Genomic DNA, 23,946 nt, shown 5'->3' with positions numbered 1-23,946 from the left:
ACTGCCTAGCAACCTGATGCTTTTCAAGGCCCAGCATATTACTTCTCATACACAACCTCTTATGTGTGCCTGTGGTTTGGATACTCACACTAAAAATGTGTTGTAGATGTTAACAGTGGTACTCAAGCTTTTACTATTTATTAAAACTGAAGAACCTCAATATAAAAAGGATGAGAAACAAGGCTTGATCAGCTCTATTACCTGTAATGTACAAGACTTACAATTATTATAACAGAAGTTTTAGTTTTGAAAAAGGTTTTATTTGAGAATTACATATATCATTATCTCCCAAAATACTGTTTCCTAACCACTAAAAAAGAAAGCAGATTCAGTAAGAAATTTAAATCATTAAATATGTTGCACTAATATATACATACAGAATGCTAAGTAACAATATTTAGCTCTGGAATGCGTACCACCTTTTTCCTCAACCATCACAATGTAGAGACTATGTATAAAGTTCCATGTACATGAGAGTGTGACACTTGGTTACCTCAGCTTATAACTGAGGTAATTTGTCCACTGGGGTGTCAAACTTGAAGTCTGAAGGGAAGAGATCAGGAGCTCGAGGGTAGATCAGTCTGTAGGACTGTCTGATTGTAACATCAGCAACACCAGCAATATCTCCAATTTCTAAAGGACAAAAAGCAAGACTCAGTTGATCTGCTCAAACTCTTACTACCAAAGTGGAAACCAAAACAAAAAGCAACCCCTCAATTTCACCTTTTAAAATTGACAAATGGAAATATATATAAAAGGAGTCAAAGTCAATACAAATAAGAGATACTGGTAGGCCCTTTTGAAGGTGTCTAGGTAATAATAATAGACATAATGTATGCAAAACAACCCAGAGCATGGCACTATGAGTGACAGGCTGAGACAATATATCTATCATATGCAAAGCTGGGTTTATCCCTAAGATGGCATACAGATCATCCTCAGCTACACGGCAAGTTTGAGACCTTGCCTCAAAAAAACCAAAAATGGTGAAGGACCATGAGGTACGATCCCTCCTTGAGGGACCACTGACAAATAATAGTGGCTGGGGAAAGGGTGCCATTTTCTTAGTGATGTAACCACTAGTAAGCTGCCCATGCTCCAATAAATAAGTCTCCCCTGAAAGATACAAATTAAAATTAAATAAGTCAAACAGGAAAATAGAGACTTGTATACAAGAAAGACTATGCCTCTAATCGCTTAAAAGCAAAATACTGTGTTTTCTTCAGGTGTCTTTGTTTTGAGGTGCTGGGCCAGGCCCTCAGGCACACTCAGCAGATATGAGTGGGTGTGAATGGGACTGAATTTCATCCTATTTCCTTCTCTGTGAATGCTTCTAAGGATTCTGAATAGTTAGCCCTCTTCACCATCAACTCCCAGCCTTGCCATCTCTCTGGCACACTTCCTAATAAAGATCCTACCTTTCTGTGTCCGCTTCTCAGCTGATGCCTGGGAAGCCATGTAAATAGCTGCCGCTGCCACAGAGATCGGGCTCCTGCCAGGAACCAAGTCCAGCTCCACAGCCTTTCGGGCTATGTGCGTAGCTGCCATCTGCACTTGCTTGGGGAGGCAAAGATTGGAGCAGAACCTGGACATGAAGTCCCCAGTTGTGATCAGATCCACACTGGTTTCCAAAGCTTTCAAAATCAGTTTAAAACAGCGGCCAATTTCTTTCTTAGAAATTCGAGATACGGCACATATTTCTAAAAGAGAAAAATTGAGAAGCCAGAGTTCATTTTATAATTTATCATTTTTTAATTACAAAATAAAATATTCTAGTTGTAAAAAATTTCAATCACAGCTTAAAGATGAGATCCTAATCCTCTCAGCAATATTTCCCATGGAGCTTATTTATTTAAAATTTCTCTTTATATTTTCACTATACTTTAAATTTAGGCTGTATTCTTTCAAAATAAAAATTTATCTAGTTCAATGTATGCAAATAAGTTTCTCTAAATAAACAAAAACTTCTTGGATATCTATATATTAATCTTTGTAAGGAATGTTCTAAGAAAGTACTCAAGCTGAAGAATGCCAAGTGCATATGCACTCTGTCTACATGCTATCTCTAAATAAGCTAAAATGTTAGTCACTGCTTGAGTTACAGTAAAAAAAGATGTGTCTTCACTCTTCACTTTGACACAGGAAAACTTGAAAGATACTCATTGGATACATGGTGAATGGACCTGGGCAGTGAAAGGCAGTGTACGTATCATAGCAACACTGGGAGTAGGCTGTCCTGTGCTCCTTCATAAACACAAGCTTGAAAAACCCAGCAGTGATCTCAAAATCTTTGACTTGCACAAAACTGCAAACACTAGACCTCAAAAGAAAGAAAAGAAAAATGAAATTACACTGAGATCTTCCTTCCAAGATTTGACCCCTCACATATCAGACCTAGCTAATAGTTTTCATCACTAGCTACAGATGTAACTCTGATGTAAAGCCTCTGAAAGATGTCAGGCCTTCAGGCCCACAAAGTGGAGTCAGGTGGGCAGTGGACTTAAAATGATGCCACTTGCTAAAGCAGCTTGCAAAGAATTTTCTATCAAAGAACACAATAAAGACCCACTGCAAATGCTGTTGTCTTAGGGTTCCTATTGTGTGAAGAGATACCACACCCAGGGCAACTCTGTAACATTTAATTGTGATAGTGGCTTATAGTTCAGAAGTTTAGTCCATTATCATCACAGTGCAACACGGTGCTGGCTACATCTTGATCAGAAGGCAACAGGAAATGGACACTGGGTGTGGCTTGAGCATATGAAACGCAAAGCCCGCCTCCACAGTGACACACTTCCTCCAACAAGGCCACACCCACTCCAACAAACCCATATCTCCTAATAGTGCCACTTTTGGGGGCCATTTTCTTTCAAAACACCACATTCCACTCCCTGGCCCCAAAAGGCTTGTGGTCATATCATAATGCAAAAATGTATTCAGTCCAACTTCAGAAGTCCTCATAGTCTATCACAGTTTCAACAATGTTAAAAGTTCAAAGTGTCTGCTGACAGTCATGCAATCTCTTAACTGTAGTCCCCTGTAATTTTAAATTAAAAAGCAGATCACATACTTCCAACATGGATGGCACAAGACATACATTACCATTCCAAAACATAGGGAAAGGAAGGTAATGAATCAGCCGAGCAAACTCTAAACTCTGCATCTCCATGTCTAATGTTGAAACACTTCAAATCTCCAACTCCTTTCAGCTTTGTTGACTACAACACACTTCTCTTGAGCTGGTTCCACTCCCTGTTGGCAGCTCTCCTCAGCAGGTATCCCACAACTCTAGCATCTCCAACATCTTGGGTATCTTGGGTTCTCCAAGGCAATCCAGTATTCAACTTCACAGCTTCATGCAATGGCCTCTCTAGGCTTCCATTTAAGGACACCCCTGATACATGCCCAGCCTCATCGGCTTTCCCTAGTCACAGAGGCAAATATAGCCCCCTTTTTCTATCCTTAACTCTAAATCCAGAACCATGTGGCTGAAGCTGCCAAGTTCTGTTGCTTGCTGGGGCTAGCCCATGGCCTCCTCATTCATTTACATCTTCACTAGCTTTCTGGTTTTGATGGTTTCCTTCACTGCCTAAGCATAGCTGTCCTGGAACTAGCACAGTAGACCAGGCTGGCCTCAAACTCAAGAGGTCTGCCAGCTTCTGCCTTACAAGTGCTGGGATTAAAGGTGTGCACCAATACACCTGGCTCTAAGCTTTTCTTTAATTCCTTTTTACAAGTTGGAAACTTAGAAGGGTGGGATCTTGCCCTGAGGTCACCACTCCCAATATTCCATATCCTTTATCTTCTTGAACACAGGACTTAGCTCCATTCCACTTTCTGGTGCTCCTTTTCTCTTCAAATATTTTTCCTTGCTCAGTTTGCTCATTTTCATTATATCTCCTCATTAGAGTTAACACTAGTAACCATACAACAGAGTCTATACTAGGCTGTCTGCTAACAGAAACCAAATCTTTTCACTTCAGCCTCAGGCAGATTCTTCAGACAAAGGCAAAGAGCAGCCACATTCTTCACCAAAATATCACAAGAGTGATCTCTAGGCCACAAACTAACATTCTTCTCCTCTGAAACCTCTTGAGCCAGCCCCCCATAGTTCAAATTAACTCAGCACCATGGTCTTCCATGCTCCTACTAGGATGGCCCATTAAGTAGCATTTAAAGCATTCAAAGTCCCATGGTCTACATTCCTTTAAACAAAAGCATGGTGAGGCCTATTATAGCAATACCCTAGTCCCTGGTACCAACTTCTGTCTTAGGGTTTATATTGCTGTGAAGACACACCATGACTACAACAGCTCTTATAACTGGGGTGGCAGCTTACAGTTTCAGAAGTTTAACCCATTATCATGGTGCAAGAAGTGGCATACAGGCAGTCATGGAGCTGACTACATCTTGATCAGAAGGGAACAGGAAGTAGACTGACACTGGGTGTATCTTGAGCATATATGAGCCTACCTCCACAATGACACACTTCCTCCAAGGCCACATCCACTCCAACAAAGCCATATCTCCTAATAGTTCCACTTCCTTTGGGGGTCATTTTCCTTCAAACCACCACAGCTGTGTACATGGATTACTGACTGCATACTATGCTGAAGACAAGCACTATCTGTTATATGTCAAAGCTGCCTGACCGTACTCTACTTGGTGCAATTGAAGCCTTACCTTTAAATGTCCTTGGAACGCCTTCTTGTCTACAGGCAATATACAGACAAGCAGAAGCTATTGCATCATTAGCTCTTCCCTTCAAGCTCTTCTGCTCATATACTTGCTTGAATAAATTATTTGTTCGATCCTTCAAAGTAGAGAAACTAAGTTTAATTAAATCTAGGCCATTTAATTACTTACAATATCAAATTTTGATGTGTTCATTAAATTATGCAAAGTAAACGTCAGAATGGCTTAAAGCAGATGGACAGGAACTTACAACTATATTTCTAGGGAGGTTGATTCTGTCTGCCATGGTTGTAATTTCCTTGAAGGCATTCATCATTGCTCTATCAGAACTACTCATTGTTCTCCGGTTCTGATACTTAGAATTGCCAAACTCATCAAAACTTGCAGCTCCTGTACCCTATAAGACAAAGAGTTAACCTTGATGAATATTTCTGGAAAATTTGAACAGCCAATTTCTATGAAATTTAATTTACACACTCTGACTACATATGCCCAGTGAGTCTCCATTCAAATGTGTGTTTGAGACACAAGCCTGTGTCTCAAACAGACATTTCCAGGTGAAGATGCTTTAAAGAAGTTTGTTTCCCAGACACCTAAGTAAATCCAAACAATTCTTCCAGAACACAGAAAATAGAAATGAAAGTCCAATTGAATTTATAGACAACACAAAATATAAATGTCAGAAAACAGAATGCAAAAGCATATTAAATATAGATACAAAATCACATGAAGACTAGGCAATACATGAAAGACACCAATTAGAGAATCCAATAGTTAATATAAAATGTCATGGTCACAGGTCTAAGAAAAATCACATGATCTCTAAAGGTACCATATAAACCTAAGTGAACAAAACTCAAAATGCAATCTTGATAAAGCCTCATAATATTAGAAATGGGCACTTCTCTATGTATAAAAACCATCCTCCCAGGCCTAAAGCAAGCATTCTGGTTAGTGGTAAAAGGCTTCAGCTGCACTAAGTAAAGATCACAGCCAGGTGGCTTTGATGCTTAATACTAATACTTGTTAATTGATGATAAAGGTCAAACTCACGACAGGAGTGCATACTAAAGCCACCACGCTGTAACATGGCATTTCAAAAGACAGATAAAGTATAACTGAAGCACTGTGAAGGAAACCACAAGATATTTGTAGGTACTATGACTATGAGCCAAATACCCCAACAAAGCTATTAAAAAATGCTACTACTATAAATAGCAACAGTTCATTAAAGCAAAAGTATTGATGAGATCTGAAGCCTCATATATATAATTCCTCTATCCCAGTGACTATAGGAATAAAATTATGTGTATGTTAATTCTTGCATTTAGTTTCTCCAAAGAAGCTTGCGTGCAGATCATGCTGGTGCATGCCTTTGATCCCAGAACTCAGGAGGTAGAGACAAGGCACATCTCTGAGTTCAATACCCACCTGATCTACAGAGTGAGTTCCAGGACAGCCAGGGATACACAGAGAAACCCTGTCTTGAAATACAAAACAACAGCCGGGTGGTGATGGAGCACACCTTTAATCCCAGCACTTGGGAGGCAGAGCCAGGCAGATCTCTGTGAGTTTGAGGCTAGCCTGGGCTACCAAGTGAGTTCCAGGAAAGGCCAAAACTACACTGAGAAACCCTGTCTCAAAAAAAAAAAAAAAAAAAAGAAAGAAGGAAGGAAGGAAGGAAGGAAGGAAGGAAGGAAGAAAGAAAAAGAAAGAAAGAAATACAAAACAACAACAGAAATAGACAAGACTGGTATCTTCCTGTCTACTCAGCCTGTTTTGTTTAACCTGCCTTTAAGAGAACAATGTAACAACCAACCTTACTTGCCATGGATTTCCCATGGAGTCAATTTGTACAGCATAAACTAATGCAGAGCTGTGATCTTAAACTATGACCCTTCTGCCAGGCAGTGGTGGCACACTACCTTTAATTCCAGCACCCAGGAGGCAAGGAAGGCGGATCTCTGTGAGTTGAGGTCAGCCTGGTCTACAGAGTGAGTTCCAGGGCAGCCAGGGCTGTTAAATAGAAAAACCCTGTCTCAAAAAACCACAAAAGAAACTCTTCCATGCCCATGATACAATGTGTATCTGTTTGTATTTGTGTTATGACAATAATTTGCTGAGGACAGCAGATACAGGTTGAAAGCAGTAGTATAAAATTAATATCTGTAGGTGTTAAATGACAGTATATAGATCTGCTTCATAAGAGGGCATCAGATGCCCTGGAATTGAAGTGACGATAGTTGTGAGCCACCATGTGGATGCTGGGAACCAAATCCAGGTCCTCCACAAGAGTATCAATTGCTCTTAACTTCTGAGCCATCTCTCTATAGCCCCAATAATTTTTCAATGGTTTTTTTTTATAATGACCTTTTAAAATAAAAGTCATTACACTGAGCATATTGGCACATGCCTCTAATCCTAGCACTTGGGAGGCAGCAGCAGGTGGATCTGTTAGTTCAAGGCTAGCAGTTACAGGCCAACCAGGACTATACAGTGATATTCTGCCTCAAAGAAGCAAACAAAACCAGACTGTGCAGTAGTTAAAGTTCGAAAGCAGCATACACTTCCTTGATTAGTTTTTCAGGGACAGTCATCCACACTAACCAACAGTGTAGCCTAAGGGAGACTCTCCATCCTGGCCTGCTGTCTGCAGGTGATGCATAAAGCTCAAGGTTGCAGTTCTGTGAGTTCACACCTATGGTGAGTGTGGCCTGGTTCCAAATCTGGGGGAAACAGATGTTCATGTTACATCTCCCCAGAAAAAGGCTTATACAACAACTACAAAGAATATAATTTTGTTTTTGTAATTGTACATACATGGGTAATTTGCCTGCATGTATGCGTGTGCACCAATGCATGACTATTGCCAGTAGAGGCCAGAAGGATCCCCTAGAACTAGAGTTACAGTTTGTGAACCACACTATGGATCCTGGGAATTAAGATTATTAGATTATTGTATTGATTCCATGTTCTTCCCACCATGATGGAAAAGAACATCCAAATCGGTAGACTTCCACAGTGGTAACAATGGTAAATCTTATTGCCAAGTCAAGAGTCGTCTTTGGGTTAATGACTGATACTTTTGCAAAAATCCTAACTTTCCAGATCTTTATCTCATCTCCCCTTGACATTCCTGCTAAGTGGAATTATTACCTTGCCAATCATGGTAGACAAATCTCCATCACTCAGAAGAGGATTCTGAGAATCTCCAACTCGAGATGGATCTTTTGTTGCTTTATCATTGCTGAAAGTTCTCCATTCAGATCCCACGTCGATAACCCGGTCCCCTAAGAAGGTAAGCATAGTTACTCACTTAGCCAGGAACAAGACTGACCTCCCACGCTGACTAACAGTTAGCATCTCAACATGGCCCTCTGAGCTCTAGCTTAGACATCATGTCTGCTCTGAGCATTTACCAGCTATGCTAGTCCAGTAATGAGCCATGTAAACAGTATGCTATCATTACTCATATCCCACCTCTTAGAAGGAAAAACTGGTTAAAAGTAACAAATCCTTCTAGGATTTGGGAGGCTGAGGCATAACAGAGAAATCAAGGCTACCCTGGCAACATATACATAGCAAGACCTTGCCTCAAAAATCAAAGCAAAACAATAAAGCTATTCTTATGTGATACACAGAAAAACAATGAAGCCAGGTGTAGTGGAGCAAGCCTCTTGTCTCAGCACTCAGATAATGGAGGTAGGCAGATATCCGGATCCCCATGAATTCCAGACCAGCCAGGGCTACACAGAGATGTTGTCTCAAACAAACAAGAGAGAGAGAGAGAGAGAGAGAGAGAGAGAGAGAGAGAGAGAGAGAGAGAGAGAGAATGATTCAGAATAAAATTTTAAAAGGCAGACAGCCATCCTTTTTAATCAAAACACCTGACATACCTGACATGAATAGGTATGACTGGCCACTACTTTAGTGGGACAAGTTCAGTGTCTGGAAGATTTTGAAGCAGAAAGAGAGAGCACTGAATACTCAAACACATGCTGGTCAGTGTGCCCATTGTAACTGTTATCATTTAATCCCCAGAGTTATATAAACACTTTCACTGGTACTTCCCAAATGATGTTACTTGACCAAAGATCACACAGCTAGAAGTGAAATATGTATCATGTTCCAACCTATTCCACTAAACTCTTTCAATGAATTGTTCCACAGGGCACTTAAAAACACACATGTTCATCTTTGCCAGCAATTACAATGAGTTTCAGTATGGACAGTCAATGAATACAATGATTACAAGTGTGAAACTAAGCCACTTAGTTTTGGAAAAACTATTTAACTTAAAAAAATTTAGATGAAGGGCTGAGGAGGTAGTTCAGTAGTTAAGAGCACATGCCATTTCACCAGAGGGCCCAAATCTGTTTCTCAGCACCCACATCAGGTGGCTCACAACCACCTAAAACCAGCTCCAGAGAATCCATGTTCTCTCTCCATGAGAACTCTACTCCTGTGCACACATCCATACACAGACAGACATATACAAATAATTTAAAATAAAACTCTTAAGTTTTAATTACATTTATTTATTTTGTGTGTTGGGGGTACATATATCATACATGTGTGGAGGTCAGAGGACAATTCTCTCCATGTGGGTTCAGGTAGATGACTTAGTACGCCAGGCTTGGTGGGAAGCACTCTTAACTTTGGAGCCATCTTGATGGCCCAGTTAGTTCATTTCTATGCCTTATTTTCTCAGCTTTAGATTTCCCCAGTAACTTCACATTTTAAAGACTGTAAAGGTTAAATGAGTTAACACACATGTATAATGCATGTAAACTTTTTCAAAGCAGCTATAAGTTCTCAATATTTATTTACTGCTTTGAAAACTAAAAAAACTGGCAAATGGTCTTTGTCTCTCCATTTCTAGTAGGGGTGATAAGAGAGGCATTCATCTGACCCTTAGACTTTAAAAGACTCCAGAGCTCTGCAGCAGCTACTTAGTAACAAAGGAAAATGGAGTGGAATGATAACTTCAATGCAGATATCAAATCTTTATAGACTACATTAATTAAAATGCACATATACAAAACAGCAATTATAGCCTAAACCTAGTGATGTACTTTAAGAAAGTAACTATATAACAGAATGATTTGTTAATGAAGGCTTCTGATAAATTCAGTTTTCTTTGAACTTCCAGAGAACTTGAAAGTAACCAGAATATTGCCTAGATAATCATGTCTGAGTAAAGGAAGACCCACATGAGAAGCAGTGTCCTCGCCTGCCATCTCCTTATGCACTGAGGAAAAGCATGGAAGCAGGAGCAAAGACCCCAGTTAGAAGGCATTTTAACATGCCAGCCTGACTGTGGCTCCAAGGGCGGGCAATGTAAGTGAGAGTGATGCTATGTGGTTCCCATGCACTTGTGCTACCAGAAAATCAGTAAGGCCAACTTTCCTAGTCAGCAAAAGAAAAACAAAACCATGCACAAACATACCGTGGCCTTCAAGCCAGAGTTACCAAATTTGAAAAGTTAAAAAGGTAAATGTCATTAACGTCTATGTAGTTGTATATACACAAAGCACATATTTTTTTCAAGCCTTGAGCATGCTAGTCAAGTGTTCTCTAAACTACTCTGTCAGCCCTATTTCTGCTTTTATTTTGAGGCAGGATCTCAGGAACTTGTGCAGGCCAGGCTAGGACTCATTCTAGCCCAGACAGGTGTTTAACCCTGTCTCAGCCTCCCTACTAGCTGCAATTAACTATAGTCCTGTGCCACTAGGCCTACCTAACTGTTACATTTTCAAGGGACAAAGATGAATATATCAAGAAAACAATAAAGTGGAAAGGCATGCAGGTATGCCCACACGATATAATTCTACCTGCATATTTGAAGATAAAGAACCAGCAAGCTGAAATGCTTTGTTTCATAACATTTTCCTTTTGGCATCAAAGTACCTTTTACGGACAGCTTTATACTGCTTTTAAAAAGGCAAAATGGACTTTAAAAATAATAATTATAAGGTAGCCTAGTATATAGTATATATAAACAGACAACCCAGCAATGGGCAATGGAGTATACTTTTCCAAATATGTGGAATGACCTAAATGACTCACTCAAGAAATCTGGTTTATACTAAGAACCATTCCCTTTTAGACATAATTGTTCAAAACAGCATTTACAAGAATCAAACTTCTGGGGGCTGGAGAGATGGCTCAGAGGTTAAGAGCACTGACTGCTCTTCGAAAGGTCCTGAGTTCAATTCCCAGCAACCACATGGTGGCTTACAACCATCTGTAAAGAAATCTGGTGCCCTCTTCTGGCCTGCAGGGATATGTGCAGACAGAACACTGTATACATAATAAATAAATAAATCTGAAAAAAAAAAAAATCAAACTTCCAAGGCAATTCAAAGAGCAGAGAAAGTCTGAATATATAAAGGATTCCCACTTAAAATCCAAATGAGGCAGTATTCTAAGAGTTTCCCTGGAAGAAAACTGCAATTCAGAATCACTTCAAGGGGAGAGTGGCGCAAGGTAGCCCTAATATTTAGCTACTACAATCTGACAAAGAGGAAGCCTGTGTGTAATCAACCTTTGACAGCAAGAAGCCTATCAGTTAGCAAGCACACACCCTAAAGTATCCTAGAAACAGAAACATGCCAGTTCTTCCACTCTTAAACTACACATTGACTTTGTAAAGTTAAACCAGATGCGACTTCTCCATGCAAACTGTCAGGAGCACTGACACAGGCACAAACTAGTCCCTTTTTCAATCAAGTATCATGTAGAAAACATGACTTCTCTGTGGGAACTCCATGCCTAGTTTATTCTGCTTTTATTAAGAAATTCTGGTGTGATTCAACAGTCTATGTCATTTTTCTCACCACTGTCTTCCTGAGTGTATTCCGAAGAGTCATTCCACAGTTGCAGCATCTCTACATAACAAACAATGGCACTGCGACCTAATCAACAACTAAGTACTCCACTCTACCTGACGGGTGACAGGTTTGCTTTGACACAAGTACAAGATAGTAATAAAACAAACACTATAAAATGTTGTAATATGGCAACTTGCATGCCACTTACAGCACTGTTGCGTTCCAACTCCACAACTAAAGTTTACAGTACAACTGAGTGACAGAGCCAAGTGATAAGAGCACACCCGTGGTTTTTGCTGCAATTACTAACCGGTTAAGATGATATGAAACAAGTGATTATGGGCATGTTCCAATAAACTTTCTGTGTTACAAAATTTAAACATGGATTTTCTTGAATCCAAAAATAGTATTATTTCAATTGTTCTCAATCACTTGAAAGTGTAAAAGCCACTTTTAGCATGAAAGCCATGTTAAGAACATGTGTTAGCAGTATGCTGACATCAGAAACAATGGACCTCAATTTCTATTAGTAATTCTATATGCTCTAATCAATGGGGGCGGGGGAGGAGTCTCAAATATTCAGTGGTAATAACAAACAAAAGCTTCCCAGTATAGGTCTAAAGTAAGCAGCCTTCTTGGGTGAGTGATGTTAAATAAGACATTTCCACAGTACACGCTACCAACATTTGTCACAGTTCTCAAGGCTAATAGCAAATTTATTCCTAAGTGACTCAAATTGCTCAAAGGCTGGGAATCCAGGTCAGCGATAGAGTGTACAGCCCTGTGCTATACACTGGTAGTACTTCAAGACAAAACAAAGTAACAATCCGCTCACAATTACTTCTGTTCTCTGCTGCAGCTGCACAATATCCTAACTTTTCCTGTGAGTTTACGCCTCTTCTGTGATTAGTGAGCAAACAGGCATAAAACTGAAATTGTCCTTGTTTTTCTTTTTGTAGTAGTGGGGATTGAAGCAAGGGCTCTCCCAATGCTAGGCAAGCATGTTACCACTAGCTATATTCTCAGCCCTAAAAGTAAAATTTTAAGAAGTGGTATATTCGGAAAATAACAAATTAAACTAGATACTCTATATCCTGATGCCATATGTAAATATTAACAGATCTTTTTATTTTACTACAAGGCATTGGATAAGGCTCAATATTACTACTCTGAATTCTACCATATTTATTTTAGAAAGCATACGAGTGGCACAAAAGTTAGATATTAGTTACTGAGTTCCACTCTCTCTCCTCTCACACACACCTTCTATTAACTACTTAAAACTAAGCATGCAAGTACTGCTGGCTTTTCCTTTCTTTGTTTTGTTTTTTGAGGCAGGTTTCTCTATGTAGTGCTGGCTGTCCTGGAATTCACTCTGTAAGACCAGGTTGGCCTTGAACGAAGAGATCTACCTGCCTCTGCCTCCTGAGTGCCGGTATTAAAGGCGTGCACCACCACTGCTCAGTGAGCCTTCTCCTTTTTGGTTTCACCGACATGCAGTGGTTATATACATGCAATGGTACACGGTATGTCTGGAGGCTCTTACACATTTCTATTTCTCTTTTTACTTTATCATAACTGTGACTTGCTTGTGTGAGGTGAGAGTCATCAAAACGTAGTCATTAAAATTCTGGAAACTGCACAAAAGCAAAGCACTGTGGATTATGATTTAAATTAAAACCTTAATAGCTGCTTACCTACAACTAGGCCGCATTCAGGACAGATCATATCGCCAGCTCTGTAGTCCTCCACTAAAATTGCATCTGGATGATTCGGACATGTGACTCTTGGGAGAGCATCCAAACTACATGAAAAAAAAAAAAAAACACATTTTTATATTTATTTTCCAACTAATATGAAACAAGTCTGAGTTTCATTGTTTTCTAGTAATAGGCAAGCTGCTAAGATTTTTGAAAACCTTGATTAATATAATAACTTATAATAGCCAGCAACATTTACATATAATTATCTAGTTTGTGCTCTTTGCTATTTATTTCTCTTGTTAGAAAATAACGATTTTTTTTTCTAATTGGTAGCCACCTTAATGACAGATTTGCTTAGCACACTAAAGCCAGCATACATTTGAAGGAAAGACAGTCAGATATAGCTGTGCTGACCTTAACATCTGACATTTCAGTTAGTCCAGGATTGAGGATTGTGGCTTTTACAAATTAGTTTTGCTGGGCATGCTAACGTCCCAGCACTTGAGGCTGAAGTAGGATTCCTTGAGTCTAAGACTTCAAGATCAGCCCAGACAAAAGACACACGTATCTCCACAAGTTAAAACACAAAATTAAAAGCCTGAATAACCATACGAAGAAGGAAACTAAATTCCTATCTCTTACCCTGTGCAAACATCAATTCAAAATAGACCAAAGACCTTCGTGTAAGATCTGAACTTTGGAGCTGGAGAGACAGCTCTGAGGTTGAGTGCTTACTGCTTTCAGAAGACCTGGGTTCATTTCCCAGCACCCATATGGTGGCTCACAACCACCCATAACTCTAGCTCCAGGGAGTCTGATACCTTCTTCTGGCCTCCAAGGTCACCAGGCACACACTGACACAAAAACAAAAGTATTCTGACACTTAGAAAGTGTTAAGAGAAATAGGTAAAAACATGTCAAGATGTAGGTATCCTAAGTACTTTCTTAAAAGGAGCCTAGTAGCACAGGATATAATCCCAAGAACTGAGAAGAGTGACTACATGCAAAACTTTAAACAGCATCTACACTGCAAAGAAAACAATCAGCAGAGTCAACACGGTGTGCAGAATGGGAGGAAAACCTCTGCCAGTGACATAGGAAACAGTATTAGTATTAAGTATCTATATGGCACTCCAAACTTGAAATGCACACCATCCAATCAACAAGTGGACTAATGAATGAGAGTTCTATAAAAAAGGAAACACAAATGGCTAATATTTGTAAATATATTCAGTATCTTTAGCCACTGGGGAAATGAAATTAAAACTGTATTTTATCTCATCCCAGCCAGAAGGGAATTATCTAGAAAACAAATGACAACAAATAGTATGGCAGATGTGGAAAAGAAGAGTTATCACACAGTTGATGGGAAGACAAACTGTTAAAACTGCCATGGGTTTTCCTCCAAAGACAAATCATAGGGCTGACGAGACAGCTCAGTGGGTAAAAGTGCTTGCTGCCAGGCCTGAAGACTTGAGTTCAGCCATTGGGATGCATACGGGGGAGGGGAAAAACAACTTCCTCTGGTGGTCCTCTGATGTTGGTAGGGGAGAAAGCAGAACCCCACAGGTTGCCCTAACTCACACCTTGGCACAGGCCCCTCCCCCCAATAAATCAATAAATAAATACACTAATATAATTTTTAAAAATACAACTATATAATAGACCATACAACTCCTAGGCAGATACCTGAAGGCTCTAAGTAATCACACAGACACTTGAATACCCATGCTCATCTGTAATAATGTTACGAAGTGGAATCAGCTGCAGGGTCAAGAACTGTGGTACCAATACATAGCCTTAAAGAATGAAGTCCCAGGAAATGAATGTAACTGGAATGCATTAGACTAAGTGAATAAACCAGAATCAGAAAAACAAGGGCAGCATGATTCTCTCATGTGTGGAATTTGTATTCAAGTTTACATGTGTGCATACACATATCTATACATGTTACATATGTATGTAGGACCTGAAAGAAAAAAAGGGAACTATAAGTGGGGAGGGAGGAAGGAGGAAGAGAGAGGGCCAGAAGGGGGCATTATTTGGGAGAAGTGAACCAGCAAGAAGGTGGACGTTAGGATTGACTAATAATAAGGTGTAATGACTAATAATGTAAGACATGCCATAATGAGATAAATTATATCACATGCTAATCTAAGAAACTAATTTAAAGCGAAAAATAATGTGGTTGCAAAGCTAACATATTTACTTAAGAGTTATGATATTCATAACATATTATTTTCCTTTTATTCTTTTAAAAGACAAGTGTTGCTCTATAGTCCTGTTGGCCTTAAACTTACTATATAGCCCAGGATGGCATCAAACTAGGAGCAATCCTCTTGCCTCAGCCTCCTGAAGTAAGATCACAGGATGAATAAAAGTTTGGGAAAATTGATTAACCTTAAATGACTTGATAAAACAAGCTTTTAAAGTCACAAAGATTCTTAGTAAAAACTTAAATATTATCTCTGGAAGGTGTGAGCCCTCTTCTAAAATTCACTTGACATGGATATAGCAAATGGTTATGTTAGTTATCACAAGCATACACTTAAAACACAAAATTAACTGTTCCTTCAATATGTAAACAGACATTTGTGGTTTAGGATCAAATTTCTCATGCCGGCTGGTATAACTCAGAATGTTTTAAGCATTAACACTAACACTGTTTTTACTTTTATCTTGAAAGGTATATATTTTCATGCGCATAAGTACGTGCACTGCACGTACCTAGTGCCCAGAGGTCCGCAAAGGCATCAGGTCCCTCAAAGTTACCATTTGGGTGCCAGATCCTCTGCAAGAGCAGCAAGTGCTCTTGATACTGAGCTGTCTCTCCAGCTCCCTAACTACCAACTTCCAAGTCACATGGAAAATTGATTTAAAACACACACACACACACACACACACACACACACACACATACACACGCACACACACACACAAACCATCAAATTTACTTACTTAATTAAAATATATCTTGGACTTTTCTAATTGGGAAAAAGGGAAAGGGCAGAAATTGCTTTATACCTGTAGTTATTCTGGAAATTTTTAGCAAAAATAAATTATGAAAAATAAAAGTAGTACATAAAAACTGAAAAGCTGCTTATATAAAGGAAAATCTTAGCAAAATAAGGGTAGTTATCAGTAAATGAAGCATGAAGTTAACCTAACAGCATGCTAAGGATTAGCATAGTTAGCACTATTAACAAGCCAGCTGTGATGGAGAAGGCCTGTCTGTAATCCCAGTATACAGGAAGCAGAGCTAGGTTTGCCACCAACTCAAGGCCATCCTAATAATGATACATAGTGAGTTCCAGTGCAGCTTGGACTCTAGTGAGACTGTCTCAAAAAGAAAAACAAACAAACAAAACAATAAAAGTAGGTCAAGGGGGCTGGGATTGGAGCTCAGTGGATAATAACTATATATAGTGAGTTCCAGGGCAACTTAGACAATAGTCTCAAAAAGCAAAAAAAACAAAAACAACCAACCAATAAAAGTAGGTAAAGGGACTGGGAATGTAGCTTAGTGGGAGAATGCTTGCCTACCACAAACAAGATCCTGAGCTCAGTCCCTAGCACTTAAAAAAGGGAACAGAAAAAGCTTGCAGTGTATTTAGATAATAATGGAATTATTTATTTCAAGTGTGGGTATTGTGTCCGCATGTATATCTGTGAATCATGTACATGGCCTGGTACGGGCAGAGATAAGAAGAGGGCAACAGATCCCCTGGAACTGGAGTAAGAAGAGTTTGTGAGTTCCCATATGGGTACTGGAAATTGAACCCAAATTCTCTGGAAAAACAACCAGTGCTCTTAACCATGGAGACATCTTTTCAGCCCCAAATATATTTTCAATAATCAATTTGCACAACATCCTGCAACACAGGCACTCTCTTCATCTCACAGAGCATGGTCAGAAAATGATTTACCTGAAGTCAGAGTAAGTATTGGGCTTCAATCTGAATAGCAACCAGTTTCAAGGCTAAGTGACTATATACCACCCCTAGGACAAACACTAAGACAGAAATCTAACACTGACCTCTCTGTATTCACACAGATGGAAAATCTGAAGGTAGTACAGGAATGACACAAATTTAAAAGCTGGATGATGGGCTGGGCATACCAGCAATCCCTAGGGGAATTCTAGGTCAGGAATACAAAATGAAAACTGGCTGTCCAGAAAAAAATAAATTTCAAGGAACTTTTTTAAATGACAAAAATGGTTTAAAAATTTTAACCAGTGAGTTTACTATGTGTACTATCTAACTACAATTTGTGTTTCAAGAATACAGAGGTTCCTATTCCACAAGATGACAAGCTGTGCCTACATGTGACCACATTCAGTTTCCAAGTCGATGGTCATGGGAAAATTTCATATTTGATAATTTGGGGAAGCTGTTGGTAAGTCCCTACAAGGAAACCTTACCTGACAAAACCACATCCAGATTGAATGATTAAATCTAATTTCAAAATAGATTAGAATCGGTAAGCAAGGGTGCCAATGGCTTTACTTCCACACAAATAGTTGAAGGGGCTCCCCATGTTCACCTCTCCCCTACTAAGATACACAGTCTGAGGTTCCCAGAAGGGCCTGCACTTCTGTGAATAATGGCTTCCCATGGTGACGTTTATCAATTCCACACACAGTAACCACCTCAGAAAAAACGTACCAGAAGTGCAGAACTTAATTTGATACGTCAATACACTCTGCGTTAACTTGAGACCCATGGAATGATGGCCATAAGTATCCTAGGCACTCGAAAGGTCAACACACTAGCATGACTCAGTTTACACATATGCCAGAATACTATTATCTACCTCACAGTGGTTACAAGAAATATAATTAGGGTCTGCAAAGCACTTTGCAGGTCACAAGATTAAAGGCTGTCTCGGAGGACACAACACGCATTTCCTGTAGATATTAAGTACACTACGTTTTTTAAAATACATTAAAAATGACTTCCAGCATATGTAATTAATTTCCTGCAGACGACATCTCCTTCAGAGTACGCAATGACAGTTCGGTTTGGGGAGAGGGAGGGGTGGCCTTTAGGAGAGAATGACTCAAGTCTCCGTATGGTATGTGCTTTCCTTTCCACTTCGGGGGCCACTGGGCTGGCGACCCGTTTCCACCGGGCTACCAATGCTGACGTTTCCCAACTTCCCAGCTGTCAGATCGACAGGGGCCGAGAACGACGCTTCCCCAGCTCTCGGGAAAGAAGGCGGTGTCCTAGACCCTCAGATGGGATGGGCCGTAGTCGGGGAAATGCACAGAAAACATTAACATGACACAAAGACGGTTGAGGGGTCCGGAGAGACCGAGGCCGGGGCTGCGCAGAGCCGCGGGACGAACCCGGACCGCGGCGACTCCGGCGAGCAGGGGGCGCCTGTGGCAGCCGTCTGGAGGAGCCTCGGCCCCGCGACCCCCGGCTCCACTCGTTCCCAGGCCGCCGCACTCACCGGCTGGTCGACGCCATCTTCGAGGCTCCGCCAACAGCTTCTCCCAAAGCAGGAAGCGACACTGGCGGCGAGACGCCCCGAGCCGGGCTTTTATGCGCGAGTCGCTCGCGCGCAGTTTGCGCGGCTACGGGTCGGGAGGAAGGCCAAAAGGTGTGCGTTCTCAGCGATCCGAGCTAAACGCTTCCTGGTTTGTTTGTTTGTTTTGTTTTGTTTTTTCCCCCCGTTGCGTGACTGTCAGCCGCAGGTTGGTGGGAGGAACTTCATACGCAGCAGTCAGAGGCTGGAGGATCTCTGTGAGTTCAGGGGCATCCTGGTCTACACAGCGAGCTCCAGGACAGTCAGGACTATAGAGAGAGACCCCGTCTCAAACTAAACAAAATAAAAAACCGACCCAGGAAGAGTATCGGAGAATCCAGCGAATGAGCGAATGAGCTTGCATCAGAGTTAGTTCTCAAATAGACTGAATTAAAACTCAAAAGATTTGCTTTTGGTGGCTTTCTCCTGCGGTCCCGAACAAAAGAGGTAAGAGGATGAGGAGTTAGAGTCTCAAACAAAACACCATAAATATAAATAAATGATAGATAAATAAAAAGATAGATTAAATAGATGAAACAACCCACAAAGGAATTCAGGCTGACTGAAATTGGCAAAGCCCTCACCTCAAACCGCTCCTTTACTTTCAAGTTAATTTTCCCTGTCTGAATTCGGAATAAAAAGAAATTAGCTTTTGTCTTCAGGAATCAATTCAAATTCTGTCATCGACCAACAAGCTTCGAATTCCTACAGGCCCGTTTCTTCAACCGTGTAGGGACAGAGCATATTTGCCTCGAAAACTCTTGTAGAATTGACAGGAGAGCCAGTAGCGCCCTTGACTGCTGTATATGCTGGGAAGGAAGCAGAGTCTGACCCTGTCATGATCCGTGTTGTCTGTCTTTCCCCATGATCGTTGGACATTGGACTGAAAGCTAAGAACAGAAAATGTAATAAAACAACTAACAACTGGACAAGGGCCTAGATTGATTAGTCAGTTGAACTAGCATCAAAATGGAAATTATAAAGCAGGTCTTATGGCTCATCCTTGTCATCCTAGCACTTAGGAGGCAGAGGCGGGAGGTCCAGGGGTCCAGGCCAGGTGGGCTGCAGAGTGAGAACCTGTCTCAGTTCCTGCCCCCTTACCTTCACAAAGGCAATAATGCTACTTTCTTGTGAATGAACCACCCGACACAGTCAGAATTAAAGTACCTGCAAGAGAGGCATCTCCCACTGGGATGAAAACTCAGATGTCAGTAAACACTTCATTTGTCAATGGAAATCAAATACTACTAAGTAGTCATTGTTCCCTTGAACAGAAGAGAAGCTACTAGCTCCCTTTAAAGAGCAAGAGGTGCTGGGGTTGCAGACCAGTTGTTGGATGGCTTGTCTAGAAGGTGGGAAGGCCTGGGTTCAATCCCCAGTACCGCAGAACACAGGTGTGACAGTGCAAATCCGTAACATCACCACTTGGAAGATGGAGACAGGAAAAGGAGGAGTTCAAGGTCATGTTTGGATACCTAACGAATTTGAGGCTAGCCTGGGCTACAGGAAAGCCTGTCTTTTGTAAGCGCTTCATGCCCAGAGAACTTTGCTCCAGGAGACTGTTTTACACACAGCCTTTGACTCCATTTTGAGGGAAGAGAGTGACTCCAGCGCCTGGTTTCTTTCCACAGTGTGAGAATGTATTGAATAACAGTAGATTAGCAAGGCTCAGTGGGTTCAATGGTGGTACTTTGTCATATAAGCCACCTACTTTGGTAATCAGGCGGAGGCAATGCAGGTTCTTTTATTCCAACCCTAACTGCTAATGTTAACTATCCTGTCGCACAGCACAGGGCACTTGTACCTGTCTATCCATCTGTCTATCTAGATGCAGATGTGTGCCTTCCAGAATAGCACAAGTTAAAGAGGCTGCAACAGAGTTTGAAAGGCAAAGGAAGTGGTCTGAGAGAAAGGTTCCATTGATAACAAAACAGACCAGCAACTTGAGGCAGCCGAAGCTGGGGCTGCTAGAGTCAGAGCTTGGGTGTGACGCTGAAGAGTTTCAGATGCAAGGTGGAGGCTAAACTGGGATCTGAGAGTGGGAGATGGAGGGTCCAGGTCCAGAGAGGTGAAAGATGAATGAGCAGGCAGCCCAACAGAGGCTAGACAGGGAGCTGAGCTGAAAAGAGTAATCAGGAAGTCCTCTGCTTAGAAGTCCTTGACTTATACACCAGGTATCGGATGATAGGTTGGTGTGTCCAGGATATCACACTGCCAGGTGTCTGTCTCTTTATAGGGTTCAGATGAGGGAGTTACACCCTTTCTTGGGCCTAGTGTGTCTGGTAAGTTCTCGGGCCTGCTTCCCAGATATGATTTTAATACAGCCATGTAACCCTAGAGTCTCAATTTACCCCCACACTTTAGAGTAGCTCCTTTTTTTTGTTGTTGTTTTGTTTTTTTAAGGCAGGGTTTCTCTGTGTAGTTTTGGTGCCTGTCCTGGATCTTGCTCTGTAGACCAGGCTGGCCTTGAACTCCCAGAGATCTGCCTGGCTCTGCCTCCCAAGTACTGGGATTAAAGGCGTGCGCCGCCACCCGGCTAGAGGAGCTCCTTTTATACTCCCAAGAATAAGTGATTTATCATTCTGTGCTGCATGGTAGTTTGCAGATCCACCCAGGGGCTGTAGTCATTCTCTTCCATCAAAGTGGAGTCTAAAGCTGTTTGTAAAATTGAGTATCCTGGGGTAAGGCACAGCCTAAGAAAACACTGTTTTACACAATGTGGGGTAATTCTGGATAGGCCATAGACACTATTTCAAAAACTTAACTAAAAAAGGAAGTATGAACCACACCTAAGGGCATCTTCCCCCACACCCCCTAGATGCAACAGAACAAAAGCAACCCAAAGGTAGTTTTGTAGTTTTAGAGATTTTTCTTTTTTTGGTCTTATACTGCTTTGTTTGGGCTTTTTTTTTTTTTTTTTTTAACCCTTACCAGTCTTTTGTTTGTATGGTTTCTAATTTTAAGTTTTCAGGTGTGTGTATATGTGTGCACGCCTGGATAGGTGTTTCTTGTAATCTTTTTTATTTTTTCTTTTTGTTAGTTTGTTGTAGTTGTGGATTTTGTTTTGTTCTTTGGGGGAGGGGAGGCCCGACACCCAGCTCCCAAATTAACTACATGGAGTTTTATTCTTTCTTATAAATGCTGAGCCTTAGCTTGGCTTGTTTCTTGCCAGCTTTTCTTAAATTATCTCATCTACTTTTGCATTTGAACTTTTTCCTCTCTAGTTTCGTACATCTTACTTTCACTCTTACTTTGGCTTGCTCTGTGGCTGGGTGGTCTGGCCCTGATATCCTCCTCTCCTTCTCTTCTTGCTCCTGATCTTTTCTCCCCAGATTTCTCCTCCTGTATATTTTCTCTGCCCTCCAGCCCCATCTATCCTTTTTCCTGCCTACCTATTGGCCATTCAGCTCTTTATTAGACCATCAGGTGTTTTAGACAGGCAAAGTAACACAGCTTCACATAGTTAAACAAATGCAAAATAAAAGAATGCAACACATCTTTGCATCATTAAACAAATGTCCCACAGCATAAACAAATGTAACACATCTTAAATTAATATTCCACAACAGATTGTTTGTTTCCCGTGTGTGTGTGTGTGTGTGTGTGTGTGTGTGTGTGTGTGTGTGTGTTTCGAGACAGGGTTTCACTGTATAGCTTTGGAGCCTGTCCTAGATCTCACTCTGCAGAGCAGGCTGGCCTCGAATTCACAGAGATCCACCTGGCTCTGCCTCCCGAGTGGTGGGATTAAAGGGGTGCGCCACCACTGCCCAGCTTTGTTTGCCTTTTTTTTTTTATTCGCTTATTTCTTTTTTTCCTCTCTGTCTTTCTCTTTGAAACAAGTTTTCTCTATTATGTAGCTCTGGCTGTTCTTGAACCTATTATATAGACTAAGCTGGCCTTGAACTGAAGAGATTCTATTTGACTCCCAAATGATGGGATCAAAGGTATGGACTACCACACCAGGCTGTTTCTTTTCTTAAAAGATTGAAAAAGAAGGCTTGGAGTTGGAAGGGTGGGGAGGATTGGGGAGGTGAATGAGGAGAGACCATGATCAGAATATATTGTATGAAAGTAACTTTATTTTAAAAAGTGTGAGAGACAGGAACATAGAAAGTAAAATCTGTGTGGGGAATGGAAGAGCATGATTATCACCACCTCAATCTGTCATTGTTTAATTCCAAATTGAAAACTTGACTATGCTCCTGTGGGAAGTTTTTTCCCCTTAAGAATTGGGAGAGTTTGCCAGGCAGTGGTTGCGCATGCCTTTAATCACAGAACTCAGGAGGCAGAGGCTGGCAGATCTCTGTGAGTTGGAGGCCAGCCTGGTCTACAGGATGAGTTCCAGGCCAGCCAAGGCTGTTACACAGAGAAACCCTGTCTTGAAAAAGAAAAACAAAAACAAAAGAATTAGAGAGTTCCAGAAATGTCATAACCCATTTTAGTTGTGACAAGTGTACCTGGGAAAAAGACCCACAGTAGTGTTTTCACAGAAAGCACCATAGGTGGTGGATGATAGGGAAGAGGGCAACTGGGAGTACTTGGAGGATTAGAAAAACCCAGTGGGTTCACAGTAGACAGCTAACAATTAAGGAAACCGAAACCCTAGAAGGGGAAGGCAGAGCAACCGGTGATGTTTCTTGGCCCACCTTCCAGATCTTCTGCTTGTCACATCCTTGCAAGGGTTTGTTTGTTAGTGTGGCACTAGCAATGTTTAAGGTTTTCTCATCAGCGTCCTCATGTTCAGATTTTATTTCTGATCTTGAGTTTAAGAACACACACACACATTTGAGTTTTATCACCTAAGAATCAGTGACTTAGACCAGCTTTGACTACAATTTCTGGTGAGAAGTAAATTTTTTGTAAATTAATATGCAAGAAGTCATATTAATTTTTAAACTAATGTCTTTATGTTTATTTTCAGTTTATTTTTATTATTTTATTTTTTTCAAGACAGGTTTTCTCTGTGTAGCTCTGCCTGCCCTGAAACTTGCTATGAAGACTAGGCTGGCCTCAAACTCACAGAGATCCTCCTGCCTCTGTCTCTTGAGTGCTGGTATTAAAGATGTGTGTCATGACACCCTGTTTTATTATTTTATTTTTGAGTCAAGGTCTTATTAAATAACCCACGCTGAACCCAGTCCTCACTATGTAGTCCAGACTGTCCTCAGACCTGTGGAGATGCT

General features: G+C 40.9%; 1 protein-coding gene across 1 annotated transcript; it reads right to left on the bottom strand.

Annotated features, from left to right (window-relative positions):
• Positions 1-243: 243 nt before the first annotated feature.
• Gtf2b (general transcription factor IIB) lies at positions 244-18,864 on the bottom strand. The gene is made up of 7 exons (XM_036189261.1): positions 18,689-18,864; positions 13,226-13,332; positions 7,852-7,985; positions 4,946-5,092; positions 4,684-4,813; positions 1,419-1,700; positions 244-633 (listed from the first exon to the last, which is right to left on the bottom strand). Exons 1-7 carry the CDS (start codon positions 18,703-18,705, stop codon positions 500-502), a joined length of 951 nt encoding a protein of 316 aa, XP_036045154.1. The 5' UTR covers positions 18,706-18,864; the 3' UTR covers positions 244-499.
• Between the last annotated feature and the right edge of the window lie 5,082 nt (positions 18,865-23,946).

This window comes from Onychomys torridus, chromosome 6 (genome assembly GCF_903995425.1).
Source record: "Onychomys torridus chromosome 6, mOncTor1.1, whole genome shotgun sequence".
Taxonomy (NCBI): domain Eukaryota; kingdom Metazoa; phylum Chordata; class Mammalia; order Rodentia; family Cricetidae; genus Onychomys; species Onychomys torridus.
This window is presented reverse-complemented; position numbering and strand designations above follow the sequence as displayed.

Bases quoted from the DNA above. Each gene is read 5' to 3' on its own strand.
- Gtf2b (XM_036189261.1), bottom strand. The intron at 5,093-7,851 runs GTAATAATTCCA...TTTGTCTTATAG, and splicing joins TGTCTACCATGATTGGCAAG to GGTACAGGAGCTGCAAGTTT. The intron at 4,814-4,945 runs GTAAGTTCCTGT...TCTACTTTGAAG, and splicing joins ACCTCCCTAGAAATATAGTT to GATCGAACAAATAATTTATT.